The sequence below is a fragment of the Suillus discolor genome, assembly GCF_016758755.1.
Source record: "Suillus discolor strain FC423 chromosome Unknown F5147scaffold_9, whole genome shotgun sequence".
Taxonomy (NCBI): domain Eukaryota; kingdom Fungi; phylum Basidiomycota; class Agaricomycetes; order Boletales; family Suillaceae; genus Suillus; species Suillus discolor.
The window spans coordinates 867,734-894,827 of record NW_024541256.1 but is presented as its reverse complement, the minus strand read 5'-3'; the positions used below and the strand labels follow the sequence as shown (position 1 = coordinate 894,827).

The window sequence follows — 27,094 nt, the reverse complement described above, 5'->3', positions numbered from 1 at the left end:
CAGTTCAAAACTGTTGTCAACCAAGGTGAGCTCTAGGCTAGAACTTTCAGTGGCGACAACAAAGAGACAAACCGATTCTGATTCACTTTCTCGTAGAAATACACCATGTATGTTACACTTACAGTACATATTCCCTTTTCAAAAGAAGTTAAAGTTTCAAGCGCTTCATAAACTGGTCAATCAAGCTCGTCGTAAAGTCCTCCACCATTTGGAACCTCGCGATTCCACACGCTTCGCTTTCAATGTGCTGCATCAGGCCTGAAACCAACTTGTACTTCCTCTTGCACTTTGGGCACTTGAACTCATCCGCGTCATGCGCCGGAGAGTTGATGTGGGAGTTCAGAGCCCCCAAGGTACGGAAAGTACGGTGGCAGAGATAACACTCGTAAGCAGTCCCGTTGAATGCGCGCTCTGTCACATAGTAAGACACAATGCGAGTCGATCCGCCTTCTATGCGGCGAGAGACCGAAATCGTAGGCACTATATTGAGTGCATGGACTGCCGCGGTTACTTGGGCTCGTGAGATATTGTGACAAGTCCCCGACTCAATGTGAAGGGCGATCGAGGAAGGGGTCTTAAACCTCTTTGAGCACAAAGGACACTCGAAATCCAGGCCCCTGTGCACAGGGGAGGATGAGTGCTGTGTGGCAGTATTTTTATCAACATACTATGAAGTGTAAAAGCGAAAGCCGGACTTACTTGATCCAATGAGGTCGGGGTGGCAAAATCGCGTGAGCACACAAAGCACCAGTTGTGCTTTGAGCTGGTAGCAAGGTGCTGATAAAGGCTTGCCAAGTCAACAAACCACCTGTTGCATCCCGCACAGAACGGTTCTTCGTCATCCGAGTCATCGTCATCCGAGTCATCGTCATCATCATCATCATCGCTCTCGAACGCATACTCGTCTGATTCACTGTCGCTGCGATGTACCGCAGCGTTTTGCATGTGCTGGCATAAAAGAAGCGTGAGTTGGGTGAAAAATGGCAACAAGCGCCTCCCCGCACCAGATCCAATCCAGTAAAAGTAGAGAATAGTCTATCGCAATCCTCGCAGAAGGGGTGGTCAGCTTTGTCGCGACAGTGGGCAAACAATGCCTGAGTAGAACGAAATGAACGGTCGCATTGATTACACTCTGCCATGATAGTAGAAGTCAAGACGAAGGTCGCCACAAGGTTGTCGAAGTATTTATTCGAATATGAACGTAACGTAACCATGAGGCTGTAACGAAGCAGCTTGAAAGGGGCACGAATATTTGCCAATTGTTCAAGGCGGCCCTGATTCTGTGACAAGCATTAATGCTATACGACAATCCTTGTGCCAGATACGTATGACCCTAAGTTAGTATCATGATGATTCTGTTGTCGTGAAACATGACACGCGTATCAAGCAAGGTCGTGACATGCTAGACAATTTTTGGCTCAGCAGCCTCAGCCAGCCATCTAGTTGCTACTGGCTTGCAGGCGGCCAATGGTCGAGAAGGAGACCTCTAACCATTAGCTTTCAAGAACAATGTTTACCTGCTTAAGTGGTAGCTGGCGTCGGCCGCCGGTGGTAAATACTAATAATAGTCACGGGGCAGGCACTTTGGGACGGATATAGCCGAGGTCCCCATAGGTACCCGATAACCTTATACCCAGCACCTTATACTGCTCCAAAGGTCGACCTTTATTGAAGAATTATTCATTTGGGTGCCTACAGCAAAACACTAGTCGAATTAGACCCGCCATCAGGCCCAGCTGTCACGTCTAATTAGCCTGGTTATGTGGGAGCCACAGGTGTGATAAAGGCTTGCCAAGTCAACAAACCACCTATTGCCGCGGGGCGGTTCTTCAAACTCGTCTGATTCACCACTGCGATGTACCGCAGCGCTTTGCATGTGCCGGCATAAAAGAAGCGTGAGTTGGGTGAAAAATCGCAACAAGTGCCTCCCCGCACCTGATCCAGTCCATTAAAAGTATAGAATAGTCTGTCGCAATCCTCGCAGAAGGGATGATCAGCTCTGTCGCGACAGTGGGCAAACAATGCCTGAGTGGAACGAAATAAACGGTCGCATTGATCACACTGTAATATCATGATAGTGGAAGTCAAGACGAAGGTCGCCACAAGGTTGTCGAAGCATTTATTCGAATTTCCAAGTATGAACTTAACGTGACCACGAGGCTGCAACGTTGTAACGAAAAAGCTTGAAAGGGGCACGAATGTTTCCCTGACTCTGTGACAAGCATTACTATACGAATCCCTGTGCCAGATATGTACAGTGTCCCTAAGTTATCATGATGATTCTAGTTGTCGTGAAACATCTGACAATGGGACACCCGTATCAAGCAAGGTCGTGACATGCTAGACAAAATTTGGCTCGGCAGCCTCAGCTAGCCAGCCATCTAGCAAGTTGCTACTGGCTTGCAGGCGGCCGTATGGAACAGAGTGCTGCGCAGGTATCATCATGGTAAGAAAATGAGTAAGAAGGCGAGAAACAATAATCGAGTAGGAGACCTGTGACCATTAGCTTTCAAGAACAATGTTTACCTGGAACACTGGCAACACAATTCAATGACCACAAAACAAACTTGTAAGTGGTCGGGAAGACGAGAAGAAGGAAGTTTGTTCTGGTTTGGAGTTGTGGCTGTGTTTTCAAGCTCAAGGCTACTGCGTGTTTCGCAGCTCAAGTCACGGTCTAGCCTCGTTCATTTCTGTAATTCTTTGCCCTTGTCCATCATCTAGTCTGCCCATCATGTCCACAGGTCTCGGTTCAGAAATCGTGTCTGTCATTAACAAACTGCAAGACGTATTCTCCGCCGTCGGTTCCTCAGCATCCCAAATAGACCTACCACAGATTTGCGTGCTTGGAAGTCAAAGTAGTGGTAAGAGTAGTGTGCTTGAGGTTCGTACCGCGACATTCGATGTGTATGAAGTGCACTCCTTACATTAATGCATTAGAACATCGTTGGAAGAGATTTTCTTCCTCGTGGTACTGGTATCGTGACACGGCGACCACTAGTCCTTCAACTCATTAATCGTCCCGCAACTGCGCCTCAAGCGAATGGGACACCAAATCGTAGGCCTCCTTCCTTGGCTCTATTTACCTAGCTGACTTGTGTTACAGCACAACTAAATGGCAGTGATAAGCAGGCGAACGAATCGGAGTGGGGTGAATTCCTGCACCTTCCTGGCGAAAAGTTCTATGACTTCAACAAAATTCGTGCCGAAATCGTTCGAGATACAGAAGCTAAGACTGGTCGTAATGCAGGCATCTCACCACAACCCATCAACCTACGCATATTCTCTCCCAACGTCCTTACTCTCACTCTCGTCGACTTGCCCGGTCTAACCAAAGTCCCTGTCGGGGACCAACCCAAAGATATTGAAAAGCAAATCAAGGACATGCTGGTCAAGTATATCTCGCGGCCAGCATGTATCGTCTTGGCTGTCACCGCTGCCAATACAGACTTGGCGAACTCCGATGGTTTGAAGCTAGCTCGGGAGGTTGACCCAGAAGGAACGAGAACGATCGGTGTTTTGACCAAGGTTGACCTTATGTAGGTCCATGCTTTCACAACGGTGTAGTTCTTGAAACTAACGCGCCAAAAGGGACCAAGGAACGGACGTTGTGGACATCCTTGCAGGGCGCGTCATTCCATTACGTTTGGGATACGTGCCAGTGGTAAATCGAGGGCAACGCGACATTGACACATCCAAGACAATTGGCGCTGCATTAGACGCGGAGCGCAGCTTCTTTGAGTTGCACCCTTCATATAAAGGGAAAGCTCAGTATTGCGGGACTCCTTTCCTTGCCCGTAAGCTCAACATGGTGTGCCTCGATTGCTCTCCACGCACTGCAGATTTATCACTAACGTCTTCCTCCCATCTTAGATTCTCATGCAACACATCCGTGCCACTCTGCCCGACATCAAAGCCCGTATAAGCCAGCAGCTTCAGAAATATAGTGCCGAGCTGGCAACCCTGGGTGGTCCCTTGGGTGATGCATCCTCCGGCAACATAGTCCTTTCGGTCATTACGGAGTTCACAAATGAATTCCGAACGGTCATCGACGGTAACACCAACGACCTCTCGCTGAATGAATTAAGCGGTGGTGCACGAATCAGCTTCGTCTTCCACGAGTTGTTCAATACTGGTGTGAAGAGTATCGACCCCTTTGATCAGGTCAAAGATGGGGATATCCGAACTATCTTGTACAATTCTTCGGTGGGTTTGTTACCCGCGTAACCGGAAATTGTTGAACTAGACTTTTCCACAATGCAGGGTCAAACACCGTCACTCTTTGTTGGCACACAAGCCTTTGAAATCATTGTCAAGCAACAGATCAAACGACTAGAAGAGCCGAGTGTTAAATGCTGTCAGCTTGTATATGACGAACTTATTCGCATTCTCGGACAACTGCTACAGAAAATCGTACGTATTCACGCGACTGACGAACGTAATAAAGCGCTAACGGCATCATACAGCAAGCCTTCAGACGTTTCCCTGCGCTCCGGGAGCGCTTCAATTCCGTTGTAATTAATTTCTTCAAGACTGCGATGAATCCCACTACGAAGCTTGTCATTGATATGGTTTCGTGCGTCCATAACGGCAGATTTCATCTTTTTTCTACATTCTTATGCACTTGGTGACTAGGATGCAAGCATGTTATGTCAACACGACTCACCCCGACTTCCTTAACGGACACAGGGCAAGTACATATGACTTCGATGATCTTTCATGAGCTCATGCATCATGCACAGGCTATGTCAATAGTGCAAGATAGACTGAACGCCAACAAGCCTCCGACACCAGTTCCAGACGCCAAGTCAGGAAAACTTCCCCCGGGTCAAATCAACAACAACCGTGACTTGGATGTTGATATCAAGAAGGAAGAGCCGAGTTTCTTTGGCTCATTCTTCTCGTCTGCTAAGAAGGGGCAACCTAAAAAGGCTGGTCCCATCATGGAGGCGGTACGTCTTTCTCATATACCTGAATATGAATATATCGCATCTTATATTCGCATTTCTTAGCCTCCGGCAGTGATTAGGCCCCTGTCCGCTCTCAGCGAGAGGGAAACAATGGAGACTGAAGTTATTAGTGTGTCTTCTTTACGCGTTTCTTCACTCGCACAATTAATTTGACCTCCCTATTCAGAGCTACTGATCCATTCATATTTCAACATTGTCAAACGTGAAATGATCGACATGGTTCCAAAGGCTATTGTGCTAACGCTCGTCAATCACTCGAAAGAGAACTTGCAACGCGAGCTTCTCCAAGAGTTGTATAAACCTGAAGTGCTCGATGACTTGATGAAGGAGAGTGACTTTGTCGTCAATCGCCGGAAAGAGGTTGTTAGTATGGTTACGGCATTGAACAAGGCTGAAGAGTACGTGGAATCTTCTTACACCAGACTTGATACTGTACTGATCAATTGCCGTGTAGGATCGTTGCTGGTGTTTAGACACGTGAAATATGGAGGCGGTTTCTTGCAGGTTCTTTGCATGACCTCAGCTGTTGTGCTTATGGACTGACTACTACTATTATGTAATACCCTCTACACGATATGTTCTACCAGGTGTTAGACTTTATACTTCCTATTGTTACGGTTTTTCGCATTTATTGCCAGTGAGCACTCGAGCACCAGTTCAACGTTATGTAAAGTTGATCGGTTTAGCGCGCTTATCCTGCTGATCCTCCTTGGAGTTGTTCGATACGACGATCTTTCCAAAACTAACAGTCCGATCTACTTTCGATGGAATAAGCTACGAGGTACAAACGTTAGAAGCTTCCGTCCTCCATTACACTTCCGGGGATCTTCGTCTCATCTACCAGATTTATAATATGCTGTGCTTCAGCACTTCAGCCGAGGTTGAGCCGGAACATGTCATTCAGCCTGCAAATGATTTTTAAGCGAGGTCTCAGCACCAAGTTGATGAACATACACGTAGAATGATTCGCCCTCCTTTGCCAGCACAAATACCTGGGAGAATTGCAACTCTTGGTCTCCGTCCACCTACATCGTCTTCAGTGGCCAGATCACGCGATTGATCAACAAAAAGACGAACCCTTAGTAGCCCTGTCACGCTAATCAAGAGAGTACTCATGTCGAGGGATGACGGCTGCGCGTCAAATGTGCTGATCTTGTGGGCAACCTTTTCAAAAGGCAGTTCCTGAACCATGCAAAAAAAACGGTGAACGATATGTACCAAAATATAATCAGACTTACGGCCAGATGCTGTACGATGTTATCTCCACCCTGGAACTGTTTGCCCTCCCATGTCATCATGGAGTGCGGCCGCTAGAAGTTGTTAAAAAGTTGAATACCAGAAAGTTGCAAATACACGAAGCGCTTACATACAAAGGGGCCAGGTTCAACCGGCCTAGTGCAAACTGTGAGTAGTAGAACTCGGTGAAATTCTTTGCTATAGCAGTAATATCCATTGTGTTCAAGAGCCAGGACACAAACGATTAGAGAGATGGTGGTAGTAGGGCAAAGTAAGCAACTTGCCAAGTATAAGTTGCAATCGATAACCCTAATTGGGTTATCAACGTTTCGGCTGCAACACTCACGAGATGACGGCTGTTTTCCAGGCTGCGCTTCCGCCAAGCAGTCCGCCAATGACAGAAATATCTCGTCCAACCATGCGCAGGAAGAGCTCTGCGCAGAACTTGTTGTCGTCGTTTAAGACTACGAACGGCGCTGGCAATGCAGCAACGGTGGGCAGCATATCATCGGCTACCAGCGTCGCTTATACAGTTTCAACACCGACTGCGATTTCTACATCCGGCAGGGAATGGGATGGTCAGTCTGTTCACTCTGACACGCTTTCATCTAGTGCTACGTTGGTTGGCAACGGCACACCGGTCGTCGCGCAGGGAACCTCTGTCGAATATCTCCGAGATTTGGTGCAGAAACGGATTATCACGTTAACTTACATGCGAAATGTTCATGAAGGGTGTGTTCGGTCTGCCCTTATATTTCTTCCCAGAGCTCATGGATACCCACAGGAGAAGTCATTGGTTCCATACGATCATGATGTCCAGGACTGAACTCGACAAAGCATTCAATAACTTAGTTATGCGCAAACGGTGCGGCCAGCCCCGGGATCCATTGCTTATAGCGACTTTACTGAGGTATCATCAAACAGGACATATCGATTTGCTATCCTTGCAATGTCGCTCTCAAATTTGTTAGATATACCTCAAGTTCAAGACTTTCTTCGCGGGCTAATGAATACCATGAACGAATATGACCAGGCAAGGGAGGAGCCCGACCGTCAGCCAAAGATCGTAAGCTTTTGTCTGATAACCGTGGGTCGTTCACCACTTACTGTGGGTCCAGCGGTTGTTCCGGTCCAAAGTAGCGAAACGGCAAGCTGGTGGCGGCTTCGCTGAGTATACTGTACCGTATGCGGACGGATCGGAAACATCATACCTTGTTTCACCTCATATAGTGCGTTCCCTACTGGTTTGATAGTGTTTCAGTCATGAGCTGAAACGTTCACAGCCATTTCCTTTAGACTATCACCAGACGCTTCTCTCCCTCCTGGATGTCATTTCGGAAGTATACAATAAAATATCGCGAATACTGGGCCCCTCACCGTTTCCAAACTCTGGGCAACACATGATGGGACCTCTCGGGCTTCTCGCGCCACATCCTGGTGTTTCGTATCTATTCTCTGGCGCCGACTCTAATGTGAAGCAAATGGATGACGGTGACTCTAGTCTGTGGGGTATTGCAAACGTACACGGTGGTTATGGTGGTGCCCTTGGAAGCCCACCGCCTAGCTGGACTCCCGGGATGGGAGACATGCTCCTAAAAGTGGACACGAAATTCAAGGTAATAAATTCAGGATGACATGGAAATACGGATGTTGAAAAAAAATTCTACAGAAAATCACGTCAGCATTATTGAAGGAGTTAGACGAAGTCGCTCGAAACGGAATCAAGGATGAGTTAACGTCTCTTGACCCACTCCTTCGGAATGTTGCTTCGCCCGACGATGGAAAAGAGATGTACGATTTTGAAGGCATTTTCTGACTCACTGGAATCATTCGCGGATTTAAATTGTACTTCTATATACCCACCCAATTTGCATGTAGAATAGTGTATCAGACATTCGTATTTCGTAGTTGTTGTCGGTGCAGTAAGTACGTGACGTCAAAACGCGAAAAGTCACACAGGTCACATGTGGGATTACGCGACCACAACGCGCTTGTAGTGTCAAAACCTTTTTGCCTCTTTCTCTTTGGAACATTTGGACGAGTTCTTTAAATTTTAGCATCCTTCTATTCTTGAGATAATATTTTCCTTGCGACAAAGTTCAAACTCGTCCAACCGATCTTCATGCCCACAAATAACGTTCAAGCTCTCCTTTCCACGAATATCCCGGATCCGAGCGATTTCCCTATGACAGACTTACGACAACTGGATGCGAGTCTGCGATGCACAATTTGCGGCGAATTGTACGACGCACCCATAACGCTTGCCTGTGGGCACTGCTTCTGCTCACTCGTGGGTATTTCACCCCTTTCTCATATGTTGTCATCTGAATGTTACTGATAGTGTATTCGGGAACACATTGTCAAAGAATCGGAGTGCCCGAGCTGTAGGAAGTCGACGAGTGAAGGACAATTTAGGACAAATCCAATTCTTGAGGCAGCAGTGAGTGCATGGAAAACTGCACGGTGAGTCTTGCACCCTCTCTTGTGCAGACGCAGTTTGAGCAAGTACAGGTCAACTATCCTCCGGCTCTCCCGTGAAGAACAAGATCGCATCAGAAGAAGGCAAAAAGAGCGAACACCCCGTCGGTCCCAAACCCCATTGACCAACGGTAAGAAGCGCAAGCGAAGTACCAGTACAGTGTCTTCCGATTCGGATGTCGTCATGGTTCCGGGTCCTTCTAATTCAAGCCAATTTCCCTCGTCCCCGGTGCCAAGTAAGTCCAAGCGTTCGAGAAGGCAAGACATGGAGCCTTCATCGGATCCCCAAGAGGAAGAGATGATGCAAGGTTTGGGCATTCTATTATATTATGGCACAGCAATGCTTAATTTGTACACAGGGGGTCAGATGGTAAACTGTCCCGTCTGCAACGTGTCTATTGTCATGGGGGATATCAATACTCATTTAGACTCGGGATGCCAGAAAAAATCATTTAATACATCCGGTGCTGCGACATCAGGCGCCAAAGATGAATGGACAAAATTATTTTTGAAAAAGGGAAAGAACAGGGAAAACGGGTAAGCGTCAATTTATTTCTGATCATAACGAACTGACGGGAACGTGGAGGCAGGATTGATGCGAACAGTGCAACGGAGCGTATACCCAAGGCCTCGTACGATCTATTGAAGGATAAACAAGTCAAAGATTTGTTGCACGCTCACAATTTACCCACCCTCGGTGACAGGAAAATGTGGATTGCTCGACATCAGCGGTGCGTTACTTCTTGGTTCCAAATTAATTCAGCAGTTTTCAACGGATCCTAGCTGGGTCATGATTTTCAATGCCAATTTGGATAAGTCCGTATCTAACAGGAAGAACACGAAAGAATTACGCGCCGAATTAAAGAATTGGGAAGATAGCAGAAAGCGAAGACATCTTGTGGATAATACGACAACTCACGTAGTAGGTCTTCCGCTCCTTCCATTGCTGAGAATGCTTATCGCAAGTTGTAGTTGAATAATCAAGGAGAGTTTGTACGACTAATTGCCGAAGCGCGGAATAGCAAGACTAGAAAAGAATCTAGTCCGACAGTCATGTGGCAACATTCTCAAGATGATGACGTAGTCGCAGATTCTGAAGAAGAGGATCAACCACTTTCGTAAGCCAACTATTCCTATCTAAAAATCTACTACAGATATGTATTGTACGTTGTGTTTTGTCATGCTATTCGGCAGCGAGAGCATGATGCGAAGACACCCTTGCGTTCCCGCCGGCTAGTCCAGAAGCTGTGTGGATTTCCTTTTTTTTTTGACCCCTCGGATTTGGGTACACAATCCCTCCCCGTTCAAGTGGTTCACTCAGTTTCGTGGGTGGTGTGTGTAGTTCAAAACAAGGTACCTCCGTGGACCACCCTCATGGAGCAGTTTTCCAACACGTGTCAAGAAAACCCGAAGTTTCTCGTTTGTGTTGTTACAGAGCCCCGCTAAGCGCCAGGTGCCACTGTAGCCTTTGTCCCAGTGGCGATCGGTCCACAGTACTACACAATCTAAGTGCTTTGTCTAACGGGGAGATGAGTCTGAGTGGCAAAGTATTGTATATAAACCTGATGGACCCGTACGGTACTACCACGATACTATTCGGAACATGAGCAAGCTGACCCCACAGCTGTCGGTAAGCAATTTCACATGAGGTAGGAAATCTGGAACTAACGGAATATTATACAGCTTCTTAGTAATTTAAGCGCTCTGTCGGCATCAACCACAAGAGAGGTAAGTTAGAATGGAACATTCCAAGTGTCGCAATTGCATGACTTGACTTGTGATTCAGGAAGAGAACACTGCGTTTGTCACTGAGCAGTTTCTCCCCCGCAAGCAAGACGCCGTGTTTGGTGATCCATTTGTGTTCCAAACGTCAGCAACCAATCAACATATCCGGGCGAGGTTGATCTTGCTCTCACCATCATTCCCATCTGATACTGCTCCGTTGGCCAAATCGGTAGCATATCTTTCTAGTCGTTTTGGATCCATCAAGGCCGAAGTTGTAAGTGCCTCCCACCAGGTGGTCACTTGTGTGACCGACCAATGATGAAACGAGTGTATTTGGTAATTTTGGCTTCTTTAGTTTCGTACACATGGCGCAGAGAACCACTTCTTTCGCCTCCATATTTTCGCATGCTCAGCCGGTGTGAAAATCACATTACCCCCCGCTTTCCGGGGCATCGTCTCTATCAACGACTACGAGGGCCTACGTCGTCGGAGGCAGATTCGTTGTGGTCGAACTTTCAACGAGCGAATGCGCCGGGGATTTATCAGGCTTGGTTCGTGTGCGCTTGAAAATGATGATGAAATTTTCATTCATGCCGAGGGAAAGATCGAGTTAATGCTGAGAACGGAGTGTGATGTCAATGATAGGGTTTGGACTCGGATGGATCGTGGCATGCGGAAGATTTGGGAACGGCGGCTGGGCTCTGGACTGAGCTCTGGGCACTGCAGGTAGATGTATTGGTAGTGAATGTTTAGCGCTGTGTCCGATATGTCCAACATGAAACATCATGGTAGATCTAGCAAGTGATGGGCCACGTGTTCCCGAAGGGCGAGGCACGCGGACAACATTGTCGAACCGAAGTGGGAAGAATTGTTCTCGCCTTCGGGTGGCCAAGCTAAGAATCAAGATTTCAAGCGCGCTTTTTGTTTACGAATACAAGACTACCCAAATAAGGCATAAGGGAAACGATTGTTCACGACTCCGTCTCGGTGACGTATAGGTGACCGCCTTCCCAAACCCTTAAATATGCAGAGCCTTGAGACTCTTTCCACAACTACTTCGTATCCTTGTCCCCCCGCTCCTATTCGTTCCTTACTAAACTGGCTCGCCCGTTATGTCAATTTATTCGAATTGTTCAATGGGATCAGACTCGGAGGTCAGTTTCATCCTTCTAAACAGTGAAATCGAGCTAAGGTCTGCCTTAGAGTTCATTATCAATCGAAAAGACTCGTTTATTGGTACATCACAATCCTCCCTTTGTTTACGTCCAAGTAGCTGATTCATTACACAGAGGGTTCAGCCATCTGGCACCCATAAGATTCACTACAACGCTCTAAGCGACTATGATTTTATGCTCAAGACATCAAAGCCCATCGATATCTCTCTGGCGCTACCACACTATCGTGCGCGCAATCAGCCAGTAGACCATCGTTTGGCCATGTTTATCAGTACCGAGACGTCACCGATCAAGCTTAAAGTTGTAAGTGTCACATCTTCACTTGCTGCATCGTGTCTCAACATCTTTTCACAATCACAGTGCCGTGCCATACCTCGTTGCAAGTTTTTCCTTGATATCCGAACCACCGCTTCCAACGTGACCGTTTGGTTGCCCTCGGATTTTCGAGGTCACATTCGTTGCTCGGGCACACCATCTTTCTCAGCTGGTTTCGTCAACCGCATGATTGCAAATGTCCGCGTGAATGAAGCAATGTCAATGGATGACAATTGGGATGGTGACGAAGTATGGGTCGATACCCGTGGCCTGGTGACGTTCAGGATGTGGGATGTTCACACAAACGCTCCAGAAAGCCAGCCCAAAGAAACTTTGAAACGCATTTTTGGTTCGACTTCTAAGAAATTACCGGAGAGAAATTTTAATTGGGATTTTCTTCTTGAGGATTGAGAGTTGGGTTGTGTTGATTATTTCGTCGCTCTTTTCGATTTCTGACTTCATTCGAATCCTACACACTTCTTACACGCTGACTGTTAATGGATTGGTCTTTAGGTTACCACTCTTTTATATCCCCAATGTAGCATGCTTCCATTCACTCAGGACAAATGTAGCCAAAAATTTATACCTTACTGCAAATACCACTGTATCCATATGATCCTCTTCGAACTCGCAGACTGTTAGTACACATACAACATTATAATCGATTCAATTTTTGATGTATAAACTATTTGGCTGTCATGATCATACCGAGATGGCTTGGGAAATGCGACTATTCACAATCGTTTGCCGCCGGTACTAGAAGACGTTCTGGTGGCGGTAAGATAATCACATGGCCTTACGCACAATAACATTGATGCGGCACTTGCCTTGTACTAGTTTTGATTAAAATTAGCCACCCCGTTGAACGTAGTTGAATGTACTTTTATGTACTTTTGTAGACGCATGGAGGTCGAAAGGCTAGCCCATTACTCCACCTGTTGTCCTTTCAAGGAAAGGCTGATCCAACGCGTTACGTTACGTGTTCGCTTGCGAAGGCATAATCAGCCTGAAGGCAGCCTGCCACTGGCTGAAATTTGAAGCGTTAATGTGACTCGTTAGAATGCTCGGCTACCTCTGTTGATCATGTCCGTGTTCGAAGTCGAGTTGTCGGAAACCCCTGGCGGCGCTCTCGGGATTCTTGTGATCAAATATATCTGAACGGCAGGAGTCCTCGAGCATTACCTAATTCTACTCGTCATCATTCGTTGCAGTGACGGAGATTCTGGTGGGAAGATGTTTGGTGGCCTGGCCAGGGCTTTCGACAGTTTATGCCTGCTCCAACAAAGGCGTCCTGTGACGGGATGAACTCGGTCAGGTTAACCCTGACCGACTTACACCGTAAAGGGTTTCCCGGGTATGTTTTTTTTTTTCGCAAGGCACATTACATCTCTGGAGAAACGACCTCGCCGTGCAGTCACCCGTGGTTGTCGCTTTGGCCGTGTGAAGGTTGACCCGCAAAGATGGATCCAGTTCGGCGTCGGCTTGGCATAACTCACCACGTCATAAATGTGGGTAAGTCGCATCATGAGCAAGCCAATCATCGTCCTGTACGGGTCTTGTCAGTGGTAGATGAATTTATAGCTGACTGCGATTCGGACCTGGTACTGATTCTTTTGCACCGCTCTAGCGTGTTAAATTTACGCGAAGACAGCGGTGAATAACATATGTCCTTTTCGTTAGCATGGTTGTTTCATGCGCATCCATTTTGGGGGCTGTTTGTCCAGTCCGCAGCATGTTACCATTGCCAACTCTTATCGGCATCACTTCAGATCCGGAGGTAAGTGACAACTATAGCTGGCCATGGCGGTCTCCAAAAGCTCTCCGTGTCTTTCGTAGTGTGCAATTTCGTTGTCGTCGTGGGTATTTGTTGCGATAAATTTGTGACGGACCACGAGATAACATGAGCGGTGATGATTATTATCTAACAGACCGTCTGTCGACAAAAAGCTTTGTGATATTCGACCCCTATTTTTGAACATGGTGAGGGAGCCCAAAGGAAACCTGATGGGGAAAGTGCGATGTGGGCTAGCAAGATTAGTCACGGACAATCGCGATTAGTCTCATACAGGAATATAATGGACTAACACGATCACAAATCACTTACAAGGAGCAAGAGAATTGATATTCTGAGAATAGTTGCACTGAAGTAGAACAAAGGCGCTACAATCCTGTAATATAAAGCTATGGATACATCTTGTCATGTCATCACTCGAGGGAATTCATACTTGCTACCGGCTGTTAGGTCCTCCAATAGGCTCTAGACACTTTTCTAGCGTCTCCAATAGGGCAGCGTTCTCCAAAGCAGCGGCAACACGCTCCTTATCATTCAACTGTTTATTTACTAAGGCATATTGTCAAAAGGGTATAGAAGGGACAAAAGATCGGCTGCTAACCTGCAAGTTCACTCTGATGTGATCCTGGTTTCACTCGAATATCCACTTTGAAACGCTGAGGCAAGCTTCGCATCAGTCGCACACGGATGGACAGCCCTGAGCAATTGGTCAAGAGAGATTTTTAAAACGTTGTAAAAGCACCTACCAATCAACGTCGACATCCCACAGTGAGGCACGGTGGGAGTAAATTCGACCATGATGTGATTGTCGCCGATTTTGATCTGCTCTGCAGATACTACCCTGAGTTCTTCAAGGGAATTAGGATGCTCAGGATCTGCAATAAAGCGGATCAAGTCTGTAACAATGTGTGTGATTTGAATGAGTTTAGGAGTTAAGAAGGCTTGAAACGCACCAAATATCTCATCCTCGTCAATAGGCTCCACTTCGGACTCGCCGCTGAGCTCGGGCTGGTACTGTTCGTCAATCCATAGTGACTGCCCTGCCTCGAACTTCGATTTCCTGGCAGAGCGTTTGGAAGCATAGACAGTTGGATTGGCGTTAAAGATTTCTCCGTTCATGGTAAGACGATTTATGAAAGATCTTGATCGAACGGTGGCATTCATTCACAATGTCACGTGTCGTCGTGACAAAGTGTGACGCGCCCAGAACGCGCTAATAATTCCCTTTGCCTTTACCCTTCGAACACTTGCTCTCTTCCGTTGTCTCTCCAATCTGGCTTTCTTACTGAGATATGCCACCTAAAGCAAGTCTTGTTCACTCTCAAACTCATTCGTCCTTGACACAGCCAAATATCAGCGAAAACGTGCGGATGCGGACACTCAAGGGGCTCCTGCAACTCGTTCAACGCGAAGTTCGACGCGGACCGGTAGGCTCCCATAATCCTAATGACTTCAGTCCGACGAATTGAAATGCAAGGTGGAGGTAAAGACGCCACGACAAGCATAGCCAGTGCTGGAGCTTCGTGCGTCCTGTCTTCCCACTACGTTCCGTCCCGATGATAATAAAGGCTATGAGCAGGGTTGGAAAAGGCATCCATGCGGATGATGTAGATGTGCGCCAGTTTGCCCGGGCACTCCTTTACCACTCACTGTTCCACAGGTGGCTTCACCTCAAAAGAAAACAAGAAACACCGGAACGAAAGCATCATCAAGAGCAACAAAATCAACTACCAAGGGCTGCGCAAATACGACGATTGCGTGAGTCTTCCGGCCCTTGCATGCTGTAGTGAACTCATAGAAGGCCTCCTTACGCCCAAATTGTTCGCCACGTTCACGAAAGAAGTAATGATGATGTAAGCCTGCAACAGACATCCTTTTCCCAACTTTATATAACGCCATTCCATCACTTGCAGAAACTCACCTCGATTAGGCTTCCATTGAACGAGTAAGTCTGCCTTTAGTTACACTTCAATCTTCACGGCCACGACGGATCAATCGTATCTCACGACTCAACCTTCACGTCGTTCACGACATTCCTTCATGCGCCTGTCGTCTTTGTTGTGCTGTGTCTCTAACACGCCCGCTCGCAGCGACGAAGTAGATGAGACAAACAAGGTGGCGGTACGTGCAACTGGTAACCATTGTTTATACTCTGCACGCCTCTGACGTCATTGTTACTTCTTTATTTCCTCAGCCCAAGGAATCTCAAGAAGCCTCCACCGAACCATACACCCCTCAGCGGGTGGAAGCTCTGTTTAATTCATTTGCCGATGAAGACGACCGCGATGTGATTGGACCAGAGGGACTGGAAAAATTATGTACGGAGGCTGACATACCGCTTGATGGTGCACAGCCCCTTATCCTTGCGTGGCAGCTAAAGGGTAGCGAAATGGCCAAGTTCACGAGAGTAGAATGGTCACATGGAATGGGCTTGCTTGAGTGAGTCGTCTCTATCGTGTATTTGTGCTTTGCAATTTCATAAATGAGTGCACCAGAATCTCCTCATTACCAGTTCTAGCTCAAGCCTTGAGAGAGCTTGAAGACCTTCTTATTCGTGATAAGGAGGCGCTTACTCGCTCGGCTTCTGCCTCGAGTCAAGCGAGGAAGCGTGGCGGTGCGAGCACAAAAGAGCCCTACAACCGAACTCGTTACAGAGAGTATGCTTCTGACCGCAAGGCTGCTTTCGCAGATCTCTATCAGTTTTGCTTCACACTTGCGAAGCCACCGTGAGTTCTTAGCTATCTCCGAAAGGCAATCCTTTCGATAATCCATATTAGACAAGCACGAAACATCGACTTAGAGGTCAGGAGCCTTACGTCCGCGGCGAAGCATGTATCTTATCATTACCAATATAGACAGCTATGGCGCTGTGGTCAGTACTCCTTGCTCCACGATATTCAATCATCAACGATTTGATCACCTTCTTGCCTGTACGTCGCCATCACCCCTGTCTTGGATGTCGCTAATCTTGATATGCAGGTGAAAGGCACATATAAAGGTGCAAACAAGGACATTTGGAATATGGTCAGTCCTTTCATCGTCAGGCATATGATGTACTGATACAAGATAGGTCCACGAGTTCTGCCGCGTTGTGGACCCTTCCTTGTCTAATTACGAGGCTGATGGGGTACGTTACATCAGATTCATACTACGTGGTAACCATGCGTATACTAAATCCCGTAGGCTTGGCCATCATTACTTGATGACTTCGTTGCATGGATGAAGAGCAAAACAGATGATGGCGCGGAGGCTGTTCCGGCTAAGGAGGAATAGTGGTAATCGCTGTCATACATTGTCGATCGTATAATGTCTACTCGATTGTTGGTACGATTGTCAACTGCGAGCATCATTTAGTCATTCGTGACAGTAGTCAATACGTCTTTTGCATTTGTTGGGTCCTGCCAGTCCTCAATACGTCTTTGAACCCGTACCTTCTGTCCCGACTTCTCATGTTTGCCTCGCATCTCTGCTATTTCTTTCTCAGCTGCTGCAATGCGGCGGAATGACGCAACTAGCGCTTGCACTGATACGCGGGGTGCATCTCTCACGTCAGTAGCGAGGTGAAGCCTGTTCTGACTCCGAAGGTCTGCTTCAGCACGCTTCCGACGGAGATCAAAGCGCGAGGGGAGCTTTCCTGTGCGATGTGATGTTGACGGGGGCAGAACAGCAGCCGGTTGGTTGATGGTGTCAGGAAGAGGAGGTAAGCCCAGTGACGTCCGCACGTCTTTCCAGCGTCCCTGGATCAAGGTATGAGGACTGCGCGCACGAGGGTGTTGATCACGAAGGGTTGCTTTCGAGAATAGCTGGCGTGCCAGCACAGCAGCGAACAGGATAACAATGATGATGATAGCAAGCCGAGAGAGTTGCTTTTGGCGTTGTGTGCTGTGGCCAGCCATGGTGTCAGTCGGCGGGTTGCCAATAAGCTGAAGTGGTGATTAATTACCTCGACACGATAACTTCGAGATGCATGGTCAGCCGCACAATACCAATACCATATTCTAGACGTGTCTGGGCGCGTTCGATGCACGTGACAGATATCACTCTGACACCTTTTTTACGTGCAAGCCAAATGCTCATCGTGTATTCAGTACGACCAAACTACCGCATGCTTTCCTGCTAGCCTACTCAGTAGTCAACTTCCACGGGCTTCACAGCTTGCATTTTCTCCATCGCCTCTCGGAACTCGGTCTCTGCGAATATGGCAGCTTCCTTGGCTACTTGCAGCTTCTTCTCCAACTCGTCCACTGTCATCGGCCTCATCTTGCCACTTTGCTCTATCATACCAATATTGTCGAAGCGACGGAGGGTATTGCCAACCCGAGGCATGAATATGTGACGATCCCAGCCACTGTCATTGAATGCAAGGACGGCACGTACCGCAGCTGTGTTGATGTCACGATGAAGTTCCTCGAGCTTGGACAGCTGCACTTCCATCCAGCGGGCTCGACGCTCAAGGGCGAGGGTCAATGCGGCAACTTCGTCTTCTTTGCCAGCTGCATCATCGCCGCCGTCGTCTAAGAAATCATCACCCTTGAGCATGTCACGAAGCACGCCATCAAATGAAGAGCTGTCGTCCCAGGTCGTCCGAGGAAGCAGGCGCAGGAGGTCGGAGATGGTCTGTGTCAGTGTCTCCAACAGTTGTTGGAATGAAGACACGGCATTATCGATGGAACCCGAAGGCATGTTGGTAGCGAATGATCCTCCGCCTACAGAAAGGGCAGACAATGCGTGCACTAGAGGACCATATTCAAGAGGCATCTTGGCAGCGGGATTGATCTTTGCTATGTCAAAGAAGGGATGGTTGGGAAGATCCATGCTCGGATTCCTCACGTCAATGTCGTCGAGCAAATCAGCAAGTGAGGCAGGTTCTACAGGAGAGGACGTGTCCACAGACTGTGCCCTCGAGCTGTTCGAGCTAGAGACGACTGTATTTGTGGTCTTGGAAGGTGGAAAATTCGCAGATTCTGAAACCGAAATCGATGGTGCAGCCGACGCATTTCCAAGAGCAATCTCATCCTCCTTCGGGACCTTGATTGGACGAGCGACGGGTTTGTTCTTCTTCGGCATCTTGGACAGTATGGGTGCTTGTTCCACGGGTTCAGATGCCTTAGATGGAGCGGGGGATTGCTTAGTAGTCGGAGTAGCAGGCACCTGGCCAGAGGAGCCTGCAGACTTCGTGGCTTTGATCGCCAATGCAGACTTGGCGGCTTTTTGAGCCTTGACCTGGGCTGCCCTTGCTTTTTCAGCTCGAGTCTTCTCAGCCAGGGCTTGCCTCTCCTTCTCTTTTATGAGAGCTCTCTCTGTCTCTTCCTCAGCCGCTTTCTCTTGTGCCTGCCTCTCCTTCTCCACCCTCTCTACTTCCGCCCTCTCCCGTACTAACTTCTCTCGCTCTTCTTTCTCCTTCGCCAGCTTCTCCTTCTCCACAGCCTTCTCTTGCGCAATCCGGGCCTTCTCAGTGGCCTTTGCAGCTGCTTTCTCTTGGGCTGCCTTCTGGCGCTCGAGCGCACGCTCCGCCGCCGCCGCCTTTTTTGCCGCCTTGCGCTCTGCTTTGGCCTGTTCCTTACTACCTTCGGCGGGGGATGATGTCTCGGAAGGCTGTGCATCAGGCGTAGGAAGTACATCGGCGTTCAAGGCGGGAAAATCAGCAGACGACAGTATTGGGACTGGCGAAGGCGAGGACGAAACTGAAGGAGTGACTAAAAGCGAAGTTGGCGAACGAACAGATGGTTGAAAGAAAAAGAGGAGGGAAACAACCGTTAGTCAGCATGCATCTAACCAAGGCTAAAACCATCGGGGGAGGGGAAAAGGAGGGGACAGAAGGGGAGAATCGAAATAATGTTGGCCGAATGCGAAGGTCCCGGAGGCTTTCATGGCCTGTGATAGAATTTGCGCACTGCAAGCACGGCTCTCGGTACTCTGACCTGGGACTCCCTCCCCTGAACAAAATAAAGGGACTCACTATTTGGATATGCTAGGCCCGGCGGGGGGCCGTGTGCAGCTGTAGTAGCTGGTGTTGTGGTCGCAATTACTGGTGTACCAGCATACGAGAGACTTGCGGAGGATAATACGGGCGAAGCGAAACGTGCTGACATGATTGCGGGGTCACTGAAAGGCGCAAACTGGTACTGAGGTTGATCTGAAACTGAAAACAAAAATGCAAAAAAAACAGACAGCATTGTCATACAAGAATCATACACGTGAACGACAATGAATCAAATTGAAGAGCAAAGTGAAGTGAAATGAAGAAAGACAAAATCGTCAATGCGCAGTCTAGCGGCTTACACAAACAGAAGTCTCCTACCAGCTATAGCGTTATGCATTTGCATCGAGCCAGCACGCTCCCTGCTCGACTGGATCAGCTCACGGAGCTGGGCTTCACTCACGCTCACACTCGTGTCGAATGGCTGAAAGCGTGTCGGTTGTGTCTGTGGCTGCGCGTGCTGCTGCGGGGGCGACTGCACTATCTGCGCTTGCTGCACAAGTGGAGAACTGGTGGCATATCCTGCATACTCTCCATGTCCTCCGTGACTCCAATGCGACGATGTCATAGCAGGAGTTTCCGAAGCCGTGAAAAACGAGTGATGACTATCACTCGCACTCAATGGCGATGCCACATGAACGGGCGAGCTCGCAGCTGTTGAGCCTTGCCTCCCCCGTGCGAATCCAAATCTTGAAACTTTCCGTTCTTCATCGGGGTACGACGGCGAACTGCGCGCACCACCACTAGTCGAGGATCCTTCTGTTTCTCCGAAGGGATTAAATGGCCCAAGATAGCTCTCACGCATCGTGAGGGGGTCATAAATGGAGCGGGCGGGATTATGAGGGTACATGGTTGGCACTTGATGTGTGTGAGAGTGTGCTTGTGGCTTGAGCGCAGGGAATGCGTCCATAAAGCCACCAGCGAAAGGTACGCGAGCCTCAGCTTCAAGCGCATTTAATACTGCCTCTCCCTCCGCATTTACATTTACGTCTGCAAGCTTTGGGTCCAGATTGAAACTGAACCCACCCTCGCTCCCCGAGAGCATACGTAGCGTGCGATCAAAATCGGGAAAGACGCTTACTTGTGTGCTTGAAAGCACCGCCTCGCGACGCGCTTTGACGTCATCAAGTAGCGCTTGTGCAGCGGTGGACATTTGATAGCTTCCCCCAGACATTTGTAGTGCTTGAAGACCTGACGCAGGAACGGACTCCGCCTTAGCTGTACGAGTCGGAGGCGGGAGACCAGGTGGGGCATCTGGTAAACCTGACGGCAGAGAAATAGGTACAGCCGGTATACTATCCACACTCTCCGTGGAGCGTGGGCGCGGCGGACTTTGTGGTACATCCTGACTACCGGAGCCTACATCATCCGAGTCGACTGCCATTGACGGTGAGGGCGAAGTCGGCGGAAGCGGTGCTGGTTCTTTGGCCCGGAGAGTTTTGACCTCAGGTGGCGTCGGGGGACGCGGGGAGACAGCGGGCGTCGGGGGCCGAGACGAAGACGCGATGGAGGGTGTTTTCGTACTCCCTCCACCGCCTGAGCCGACCTTGCGATCATGCTGTGGGCGTGGTGTACGCGCCTGTCGCTGACCACCACGCCGGGGACGCTGAGCAACTGTAGCAGTGGGCATCGTGCTGCTGGGCGTCGGAGTGGCAGGTTTAGCCCATGCTGCAGTGCGCGGGAGGCCTGAAAGAGATAATGTGTGAGTAAGACAGGAATAATTGCATGATCACGACATACCATCCCCAGTTTTGGTCCCCCTGCTTTCTGTGTCCTTGATAGTATGCTTCCTGGAAATGGGTAAGACATCATAAAAACGTTTTGAGAATCCACACGTACAGCGTTGTCAGATCCTCCTTCGTAAAACAGTCTTTCTCATCTCCCCATTCATGCAGATTCATACAGGTGTGATCAGTACATGATACGCCACGGAGGAATGCCATGCAGTACTTGGTCGTCCCATAGCTGGCACGCATGACCTCTCGGCCTCCTCCTGGGCTTGGGGCACCGTCAACGGTTGAGATGCAACGTGCGGCATCTTCGCGCCGATGATACGTAATGTAGAGTCCTACAATAGGCGCACCACCCCCTGATGATGTACGCTTGACAAGTAGAATCTTGGAGATTTTGCCATATTGCCCAAAATAGTCATTCGAGCGAAGGGTGGGGATGAGCTATGTCGAAGAAGAGGATTATTGGATGAGCCAAGAATTAATTCGATAAGTGTAACATACCTCCTCCTTTGCAAATCGAGGACCAATACCGACGACATATACAACGTTGCGCTGTACGACGCGGACATTGGCGAGATGGCGCCTACCAAGGGCGTCAAGTTCTTTGCGCTCGCGTTCACGTTGCTTCTTCTGCTGGGTCAGGCGTTTATGGCTATAACACGCCAGGAAGGCCTATATTGAATTTGTGAAGTAAATTGCGAGGGCGGGACGCACTCTTCTTTCGCAATAGGTTTGAACTGAACAGTTTCATCGGTGTACTCACGGCGACAAGCGGGGCAGCGGCCGTTGAGATTCTGCTTGATATGATGCCAACAGAATCTACAAATCTACATGCGACTGAGAACATTTACCTAATAATTGATGAACGAGAGAATATACCTGGTACCCGCAGACGCACGGCTTAAAATTAAGGTCTGAAATATCCATCTCTTCAAGACAAAGCGGACAATCTGCATCATCCTGGGATCGGTGGATGAATAACGTTTTATGTGATCATCAACAAAAAAAAGTAGACTTACGGCGTCATCGTCACTCCAATACGCGTCCTGCACACCGGCGAGGACATGGGACTTGGACTGGTGGGCGGAGAAGCCAGCGTGAACGACGGGGGCGGGAAGAGACGGGTGATGGTGCAACCTGGTTGTAGACATCTTGAATATGTGCAATTCAACGTGCTCGTTGGGTTAGACGACGACGAAGGTGATGACAAAGGGTTGAAATGGATGAATGAGTTGCGTTTGGGGCGTTGAGCAAACGCGACCATTACAATGAGGCTGCAGACCTTTCCCACGCTCCATCTATTGTTAGTTGTTTGTGTTGTGGCGTCCCGGAGCTCAGAAGGAACCAAACTAGGTTACTTAGCGCACTTGCAGAGACTGACGCCACTGACGCATCTACAGGTGCGACTCGTTCAGCTTCGAGCACACGATGGCCTTGACATTGGTATTCGCATAGCGTGTTTCTCTTCCTATATCCGATTTATGATAGGTATTATCGCGGCTCCGGCCTTTGTTTCTTCAACCATTGAACCATCTAACAAGTGCTCATTTCGTCATATCCAGGCTTTCATGTATGACTATGTTTCTTACTTGTAGAGGGCGAATACATCAATATGTGTGCGCTCATAAAGCCTTATGCAGGTCGCTCAGGTCCTTTAACGCATCTGGTCAAATGTGGAAAATTGTATTGGCCTATCAAAGCTGAGCGCTGAACCTGCTGATTCACCATTTTGCCATGCATACTGACACCATACAAACAAATTGCGAAGAGAAGATTATATTATGCTTGCACATCTATGTCCATGCGAGGAATACTTGGTTTGCAACCAAGCTGTTTTCACTGCTTATGGGTAATCCAATCTAACAGGATCTAACCTCCGCATTGCCTTTCATGCTGAGGAGCTCCAAGGGTTCGATTTAGTCCGAACTCGTGCTTAAAACATTATTTGAATTGGGCAAGGCAGCTCTTGGACAGGCCGGCCCCTTCTACTTCTGCTGGATTTTCTTGATCATGGTGAATCTACGCTCAGACACCACAGGGCCCGTCGACAATTTGAAACTCGTCAATTATTTCAGCATTCAGGAGTCTTAATACAAACGTTATCAGAAGTGTCTATGCCTCTGGTCGTATGCGATTTCGTGTGGTTTTATATCGAAACTCACGTCTAGGTTTGTATATTGATTACTCTGCTGCAGACCTGCGCACTTCCAGTGAATTTGCTGGAGGTACGATATGCATGGAAGAGATGATTAAAGAGACAATTGGGTTAGTGGCCGATCGCAACCAAACCGTGGGTGTATTTGCACAGTATCACTCCGAATTTGAAATATTGCATCAAGGAGATACCATAATCTAGCAAATACAAGTTGTCGAGAGAGAGACAAGATATTTACCATGATACTACCTTTAACGCCCGAGCAATTTGCTCCACGGTTACCGATTCATACATCGGAAGGGTTGCAAATGTGATATTCATGCATTCAACAAGCGTCAGGTTGTTCTTCAATCACTGGTGGTCGGCGTTGAAAGCTACCGCATGATTGGCAGGACAGTCCAATTTTCATGATTGGGGATGGACACAACTACTGACACGTCTCGCATCTGTTAATTGTAGACACTCGAGTTGAGGTGTATTAATGCATTCCCTGTTTATATTTCGAAGTGGTAATGGACGGATGACACTTGGCGATGGATGGGACTGACATATTCTAGAGCTCCTGAGTCAATTCCATCTGTGAGCTGGTTGATCATAGTCAAACGGATAAGGTACTAATCTCCAGCTCAGGGATGGAAGCTTATCCGCTGGACACGATGCCTACACAACAACGCCATGGAGTGAAAGCAAGGCAGGCCTCCTGCCAGCACCCGGTACTTAGAAGTTCGGGAGTTGTCATCATATCATTTTTAACAATGACAATGACATCCTTAGAGGATGCTGCAGACCGTCGCCGTGGAAGAATGGGAGAAATACTGTGATGTTGGGCGCCATTGATCGACTGGCTGTAAATCCCTAGTTATATGAGGAGAGTTCAGGGGTGCCCTCCCTTATGCCAGCTCATTTAGTCGCAGCCTAAAATGGTTTGGTAAGCAAAAACTTAAACGCGTTAACGCGTCTTAGACACGCGACATTTTCGACAACCTCGAGGCGCGGATTCTGGAAGCAAATTTACGAGGTCAAAAGTAATTGAGACAAGTTCGCTTCAAGGGCTTTTATTGTGTGGAGATATATAGAAACTGAAGAACAAACAGTTGTGTTATATGTTTGCTAGACTTCAAGTTCATTGTTTTATTCGACCGACTCGAATGAATAACTTGAAAGTACAAAGGACGCACTTGCCCCGACACGTGTCAATGACCGGCATCCAAGCTCGCATTCAACCTTCATCAATACCTGTTCTTAATAGCGTACCTATCTCAAGCCACAGCACAAGTCCAGAATCTACAGTCATGACTACAGACTTGAAAAAGCACTTCACTTCGAAGCGGTTTGTAGATGCACCCATCTCACAGCTATCCAAGGCTGGAATCAAACATGAGTACGTCCCATAGTCTTCGATCCTCCCCACGCTGACGTCGCGTAGGTTTCTTACAGATGTACAAGGTCAGTCTCATGCACACTGTATAATGCAGCTGAGTTGATGCAGTAGCATATGCCAGATGCCACACTTGAAGTGGGTGGCATCGATAATCGGTCTACTAAGCTAATGGTTGTACACTGTAGGATGCTTTGTCGGGCTTCGATCTCCTCGTGCAGGCCAAAACTGGAACTGGTGTGTAGTATGATTAGATCGTTCACTCCCAGACTGTTGAACACCACGCATAGGTAAAACTACAGCGTTTCTTCTCCCTGCCATAGAGCGGCTTGCGTCCTCCAGATCAGCTTCCTCCGATATAGGCAAGATTCTTGTTATAGCGCCCACACGGGAGCTGGTGCTTCAAATCGAGGAAGAGGCAATGTCCCTTCTTGCACACCACCCATACGGTGTGCAGTCTGTTATCGGAGGTACAAAGTACGCATTCTTTCCCATTCTTTGCCACATATCATGATATATATTAACACTTGCAGCATAAATACAGAGAAAACTCGTCTTAACTCTCCCACCGCTCGCGCCGACATCCTAATTGCCACTCCCGGTCGGCTCCTCGACCATCTGACTTCGGGGCTCGCCCTCCGCCCAACTGTGCTCATTCTGGACGAGGCAGATAGGCTTCTCGATCAAGGATTTCGCAAGGATCTAGAGCGCATTCTGGGATTCTTGCCTGATAGACGGGGAACAAGGCGACAATGTATGCTATTTTCTGCAACTTTTGACAATGCAATCAAGAAGGTGGGTGGGTTTTTTGTGTAAGAATAACGGGCACTGATCGTTTTGAGGAGTAGATTGCAAAGATTTACCTAGATCCAGATTATAAATTCATATCTACGCTCCACGCGGACGAGATCAACACACACGAACATGGTGTGTGCATCTTTTCCATAATCTGTCAAACAAAGTGACACATATGTAACACAGTTCCCCAGAGTTATCTCATAACGCCCCTCGAAGATACCCTTCCGACACTTGTTTCCCTCCTCAAGCAGGCGGGTCCGCAAGCGAAAGCAATGTTGTTTTGTACAACGGCACGTGGAACGGCCGTTGTCGCGAGTGTCTTGCAACAAGTGTCTGCTGGGCCACAATCTATGCTTCCCCCAATCTACCAGATCCAAAGCCGTATGTCACAGGCTGCGCGTACACGCGCCGCACAGGAGTTCCGCGATGCCCCGGAGGGTGCGATTTTGGTTACCAGCGATGTGACTGCAAGAGGGATGGATTTTCCAAGGTGGGTCTCCTATCAAATCTCAAAGTATCATCAGTCCCTTCGTTGGCCAAACAATCATGCTGTTGTCTGATCATTTTTCTCCATGTTGATATGTTTTATTTCGTATCTTGCCCCCTGCAGTCTACTTTCTCTTCATCGCAAGGTGTGCTGACATTATCCTACAGCGTAACACACATCATCCAGTTTTCCCTCCCTAGCTCGCCCGCACAATACATTCATCGCCTCGGCCGAACCGCGCGCGCAGGGGCTGCCGGTGAAGGCATATTAATCCTCATGCCGGATGAACAGTTCTTTTTACGGCTGCCAGAGATCGCCTCACTTCCGTTAAAGCCCTACACACAGCTTGAACATACCGGTAATTTGAAGTTCAAGTTGGATGACCGCTCCATCGGCCAAGCATATTCCGCTTGGCTTGGGTTCTACAAGTCCTGGCTAAAGCAGCTGCGATGGTCACCTACGAAGTTGGTGGAACAGGGCGCGGTATGGGCGCAGTGCTTAGGGTGGCCGAGTGTGGCGGAAGTCGGCAGTGGACCTAGTACTTCTAGTGGTGCTTCAGCGCAAAGAGGCGCAAGGGGTGGAAATGCAGTGGCAACATGGATCCCGCCACCTATCGCGAAGCGCACAGTAGGAATGATGGGTCTGCGTGGAACGCCGGGGCTGAATGTGGTAGATCACCTGGACGACGCGGGCGATGGCCCAGCTCGGAATGCGGGAGGAGGGAGACGTGGAGGGGGAAGTGGACGCGGACGCGGGAAGCCGCTTCCAAACGCAGCAAAACCGCACATAGAAGGAGGGAGCGATAATACGACTGCGCGCACACAAAGGATCAGAAGGGGCAAGGCGAAGGCCGGACAATGAACTTGTCAAATGGT

At 48.5% G+C, this 27,094-nt stretch overlaps 13 protein-coding genes across 13 annotated transcripts; 8 read left to right on the top strand and 5 right to left on the bottom strand.

Moving 5' to 3' along the window:
* Window positions 1–61: 61 nt before the first annotated feature.
* F5147DRAFT_678029 (uncharacterized protein) lies at window positions 62–1,155 on the bottom strand. The gene is given in 4 exon segments (XM_041436183.1): window positions 62–640; window positions 700–861; window positions 874–948; window positions 1,005–1,155. 4 exon segments carry the CDS (start codon window positions 1,137–1,139, stop codon window positions 149–151), a joined length of 864 nt encoding a protein of 287 aa, XP_041296766.1. The 5' UTR covers window positions 1,140–1,155; the 3' UTR covers window positions 62–148.
* A 1,484-nt stretch (window positions 1,156–2,639) lies between these two features.
* Window positions 2,640–5,627, top strand: F5147DRAFT_433117 (Dynamin central region-domain-containing protein). The gene is made up of 12 exons (XM_041429829.1): window positions 2,640–2,881; window positions 2,938–3,055; window positions 3,104–3,536; window positions 3,589–3,808; window positions 3,871–4,203; window positions 4,261–4,410; window positions 4,464–4,573; window positions 4,633–4,687; window positions 4,740–4,949; window positions 5,010–5,076; window positions 5,134–5,365; window positions 5,422–5,627. The coding sequence occupies exons 1-12, from the start codon at window positions 2,732–2,734 to the stop codon at window positions 5,438–5,440; spliced, it is 2,097 nt and encodes a 698-aa protein (XP_041296765.1). The 5' UTR covers window positions 2,640–2,731; the 3' UTR covers window positions 5,441–5,627.
* A 211-nt stretch (window positions 5,628–5,838) lies between these two features.
* Window positions 5,839–6,490, bottom strand: F5147DRAFT_834589 (nuclear transport factor 2; the record flags this gene model as incomplete). Its single annotated transcript, XM_041443920.1, has 5 exons — window positions 6,334–6,490; window positions 6,206–6,277; window positions 6,045–6,149; window positions 5,922–5,992; window positions 5,839–5,872 (listed from the first exon to the last, which is right to left on the bottom strand). Exons 1-5 carry the CDS (start codon window positions 6,418–6,420, stop codon window positions 5,839–5,841), a joined length of 369 nt encoding a protein of 122 aa, XP_041296764.1. The 5' UTR covers window positions 6,421–6,490.
* F5147DRAFT_433129 (uncharacterized protein) lies at window positions 6,285–8,030 on the top strand. Its single transcript, XM_041429830.1, has 6 exons — window positions 6,285–6,935; window positions 6,988–7,068; window positions 7,128–7,269; window positions 7,322–7,432; window positions 7,487–7,819; window positions 7,873–8,030. The coding sequence occupies exons 1-6, from the start codon at window positions 6,553–6,555 to the stop codon at window positions 8,017–8,019; spliced, it is 1,197 nt and encodes a 398-aa protein (XP_041296763.1). The 5' UTR covers window positions 6,285–6,552; the 3' UTR covers window positions 8,020–8,030.
* A 189-nt stretch (window positions 8,031–8,219) lies between these two features.
* On the top strand, window positions 8,220–10,196 carry F5147DRAFT_678020 (uncharacterized protein). The gene is made up of 7 exons (XM_041436182.1): window positions 8,220–8,493; window positions 8,545–8,666; window positions 8,715–8,989; window positions 9,041–9,218; window positions 9,272–9,412; window positions 9,465–9,603; window positions 9,654–10,196. The coding sequence occupies exons 1-7, from the start codon at window positions 8,326–8,328 to the stop codon at window positions 9,801–9,803; spliced, it is 1,173 nt and encodes a 390-aa protein (XP_041296762.1). The 5' UTR covers window positions 8,220–8,325; the 3' UTR covers window positions 9,804–10,196.
* A 10-nt stretch (window positions 10,197–10,206) lies between these two features.
* On the top strand, window positions 10,207–11,331 carry F5147DRAFT_678010 (uncharacterized protein). Its single transcript, XM_041436181.1, has 4 exons — window positions 10,207–10,311; window positions 10,365–10,409; window positions 10,468–10,680; window positions 10,762–11,331. Exons 1-4 carry the CDS (start codon window positions 10,285–10,287, stop codon window positions 11,134–11,136), a joined length of 660 nt encoding a protein of 219 aa, XP_041296761.1. The 5' UTR covers window positions 10,207–10,284; the 3' UTR covers window positions 11,137–11,331.
* Window positions 11,332–11,518: 187 nt separating this feature from the next.
* On the top strand, window positions 11,519–12,307 carry F5147DRAFT_649953 (uncharacterized protein; the record flags this gene model as incomplete). The annotated part of the gene is made up of 3 exons (XM_041433394.1): window positions 11,519–11,560; window positions 11,696–11,884; window positions 11,942–12,307. 3 exons carry the CDS (start codon window positions 11,519–11,521, stop codon window positions 12,305–12,307), a joined length of 597 nt encoding a protein of 198 aa, XP_041296760.1.
* A 1,562-nt stretch (window positions 12,308–13,869) lies between these two features.
* On the bottom strand, window positions 13,870–14,809 carry F5147DRAFT_678004 (FAM96B protein; the record flags this gene model as incomplete). Its single annotated transcript, XM_041436180.1, has 5 exons — window positions 13,870–13,921; window positions 14,001–14,237; window positions 14,290–14,385; window positions 14,435–14,584; window positions 14,642–14,809. Coding segments are annotated over 4 exons (527 nt in total), but the record flags the coding sequence as incomplete, so codon positions are not given.
* Window positions 14,810–14,910: 101 nt separating this feature from the next.
* Window positions 14,911–16,488, top strand: F5147DRAFT_678003 (uncharacterized protein). Its single transcript, XM_041436179.1, has 12 exons — window positions 14,911–14,992; window positions 15,046–15,115; window positions 15,172–15,211; window positions 15,268–15,301; window positions 15,349–15,446; window positions 15,532–15,541; window positions 15,602–15,633; window positions 15,779–15,809; window positions 15,883–16,006; window positions 16,063–16,127; window positions 16,184–16,414; window positions 16,466–16,488. Exons 1-10 carry the CDS (start codon window positions 14,981–14,983, stop codon window positions 16,071–16,073), a joined length of 462 nt encoding a protein of 153 aa, XP_041296758.1. The 5' UTR covers window positions 14,911–14,980; the 3' UTR covers window positions 16,074–16,127; window positions 16,184–16,414; window positions 16,466–16,488.
* On the top strand, window positions 15,941–17,000 carry F5147DRAFT_432908 (DUF298-domain-containing protein). Its single transcript, XM_041429828.1, has 8 exons — window positions 15,941–16,006; window positions 16,063–16,127; window positions 16,184–16,414; window positions 16,466–16,490; window positions 16,544–16,618; window positions 16,668–16,712; window positions 16,759–16,815; window positions 16,872–17,000. Exons 2-8 carry the CDS (start codon window positions 16,078–16,080, stop codon window positions 16,959–16,961), a joined length of 573 nt encoding a protein of 190 aa, XP_041296757.1. The 5' UTR covers window positions 15,941–16,006; window positions 16,063–16,077; the 3' UTR covers window positions 16,962–17,000.
* A 38-nt stretch (window positions 17,001–17,038) lies between these two features.
* Window positions 17,039–17,597, bottom strand: F5147DRAFT_630589 (uncharacterized protein; the record flags this gene model as incomplete). The annotated part of the gene is made up of 1 exon (XM_041432778.1): window positions 17,039–17,597. The coding sequence occupies exon 1, from the start codon at window positions 17,582–17,584 to the stop codon at window positions 17,039–17,041; it is 546 nt and encodes a 181-aa protein (XP_041296756.1). The 5' UTR covers window positions 17,585–17,597.
* A 141-nt stretch (window positions 17,598–17,738) lies between these two features.
* Window positions 17,739–22,662, bottom strand: F5147DRAFT_677990 (uncharacterized protein). The gene is made up of 9 exons (XM_041436178.1): window positions 22,421–22,662; window positions 22,281–22,361; window positions 22,116–22,228; window positions 21,903–22,053; window positions 21,508–21,842; window positions 21,409–21,458; window positions 19,990–21,354; window positions 19,648–19,830; window positions 17,739–19,384 (listed from the first exon to the last, which is right to left on the bottom strand). The coding sequence occupies exons 1-9, from the start codon at window positions 22,550–22,552 to the stop codon at window positions 17,814–17,816; spliced, it is 3,981 nt and encodes a 1,326-aa protein (XP_041296755.1). The 5' UTR covers window positions 22,553–22,662; the 3' UTR covers window positions 17,739–17,813.
* Window positions 22,663–24,848: 2,186 nt separating this feature from the next.
* F5147DRAFT_770119 (P-loop containing nucleoside triphosphate hydrolase protein) lies at window positions 24,849–27,080 on the top strand (the record flags this gene model as incomplete). Its single annotated transcript, XM_041441116.1, has 9 exons — window positions 24,849–24,937; window positions 24,983–25,002; window positions 25,059–25,072; window positions 25,123–25,171; window positions 25,225–25,411; window positions 25,468–25,729; window positions 25,783–25,861; window positions 25,916–26,222; window positions 26,387–27,080. 9 exons carry the CDS (start codon window positions 24,849–24,851, stop codon window positions 27,078–27,080), a joined length of 1,701 nt encoding a protein of 566 aa, XP_041296754.1.
* Between the last annotated feature and the right edge of the window lie 14 nt (window positions 27,081–27,094).

Excerpts from the sequence above, each read along its gene's own strand:
- F5147DRAFT_678029 (XM_041436183.1), bottom strand. The coding sequence starts at position 1,139 with ATGGCAGAGTGTAATCAATGCGACCGTTCATTTCGTTCTACTCAGGCA. Across the intron at positions 949-1,004 it reads CTTTTACTGGATTGGATCTG|CACATGCAAAACGCTGCGGT; the intron begins GTGCGGGGAGGC and ends CTTTTATGCCAG. Across the intron at positions 641-699 it reads CCCCGACCTCATTGGATCAA|CACTCATCCTCCCCTGTGCA; the intron begins GTAAGTCCGGCT and ends ACTGCCACACAG.
- F5147DRAFT_433117 (XM_041429829.1), top strand. The coding sequence starts at position 2,732 with ATGTCCACAGGTCTCGGTTCAGAAATCGTGTCTGTCATTAACAAACTG. Across the intron at positions 3,537-3,588 it reads TTGACCAAGGTTGACCTTAT|GGACCAAGGAACGGACGTTG; the intron begins GTAGGTCCATGC and ends ACGCGCCAAAAG. Across the intron at positions 4,574-4,632 it reads CTTGTCATTGATATGGTTTC|GATGCAAGCATGTTATGTCA; the intron begins GTGCGTCCATAA and ends CTTGGTGACTAG.
- F5147DRAFT_433129 (XM_041429830.1), top strand. The coding sequence starts at position 6,553 with ATGACGGCTGTTTTCCAGGCTGCGCTTCCGCCAAGCAGTCCGCCAATG. Across the intron at positions 7,069-7,127 it reads AACTTAGTTATGCGCAAACG|GACATATCGATTTGCTATCC; the intron begins GTGCGGCCAGCC and ends ATCATCAAACAG. Across the intron at positions 7,270-7,321 it reads CCGACCGTCAGCCAAAGATC|CGGTTGTTCCGGTCCAAAGT; the intron begins GTAAGCTTTTGT and ends CTGTGGGTCCAG.
- F5147DRAFT_678020 (XM_041436182.1), top strand. The coding sequence starts at position 8,326 with ATGCCCACAAATAACGTTCAAGCTCTCCTTTCCACGAATATCCCGGAT. Across the intron at positions 8,667-8,714 it reads AGTGCATGGAAAACTGCACG|GTCAACTATCCTCCGGCTCT; the intron begins GTGAGTCTTGCA and ends GAGCAAGTACAG. Across the intron at positions 9,413-9,464 it reads TGGATTGCTCGACATCAGCG|CTGGGTCATGATTTTCAATG; the intron begins GTGCGTTACTTC and ends AACGGATCCTAG.
- F5147DRAFT_678010 (XM_041436181.1), top strand. The coding sequence starts at position 10,285 with ATGAGCAAGCTGACCCCACAGCTGTCG. Across the intron at positions 10,410-10,467 it reads CGGCATCAACCACAAGAGAG|GAAGAGAACACTGCGTTTGT; the intron begins GTAAGTTAGAAT and ends CTTGTGATTCAG. Across the intron at positions 10,681-10,761 it reads GATCCATCAAGGCCGAAGTT|TTTCGTACACATGGCGCAGA; the intron begins GTAAGTGCCTCC and ends TGGCTTCTTTAG.
- F5147DRAFT_678003 (XM_041436179.1), top strand. Across the intron at positions 15,302-15,348 it reads TCCATGCGGATGATGTAGAT|GTGGCTTCACCTCAAAAGAA; the intron begins GTGCGCCAGTTT and ends ACTGTTCCACAG. Across the intron at positions 15,810-15,882 it reads ATGAGACAAACAAGGTGGCG|CCCAAGGAATCTCAAGAAGC; the intron begins GTACGTGCAACT and ends TTATTTCCTCAG.
- F5147DRAFT_432908 (XM_041429828.1), top strand. The coding sequence starts at position 16,078 with ATGGCCAAGTTCACGAGAGTAGAATGGTCACATGGAATGGGCTTGCTT. Across the intron at positions 16,128-16,183 it reads CATGGAATGGGCTTGCTTGA|AATCTCCTCATTACCAGTTC; the intron begins GTGAGTCGTCTC and ends TGAGTGCACCAG. Across the intron at positions 16,713-16,758 it reads ACAAGGACATTTGGAATATG|GTCCACGAGTTCTGCCGCGT; the intron begins GTCAGTCCTTTC and ends GATACAAGATAG.
- F5147DRAFT_677990 (XM_041436178.1), bottom strand. The coding sequence starts at position 22,552 with ATGTCTACAACCAGGTTGCACCATCACCCGTCTCTTCCCGCCCCCGTC. Across the intron at positions 22,054-22,115 it reads AAACCTATTGCGAAAGAAGA|CCATAAACGCCTGACCCAGC; the intron begins GTGCGTCCCGCC and ends GGCGTGTTATAG. Across the intron at positions 21,355-21,408 it reads GGGGACCAAAACTGGGGATG|GCCTCCCGCGCACTGCAGCA; the intron begins GTATGTCGTGAT and ends TATCTCTTTCAG.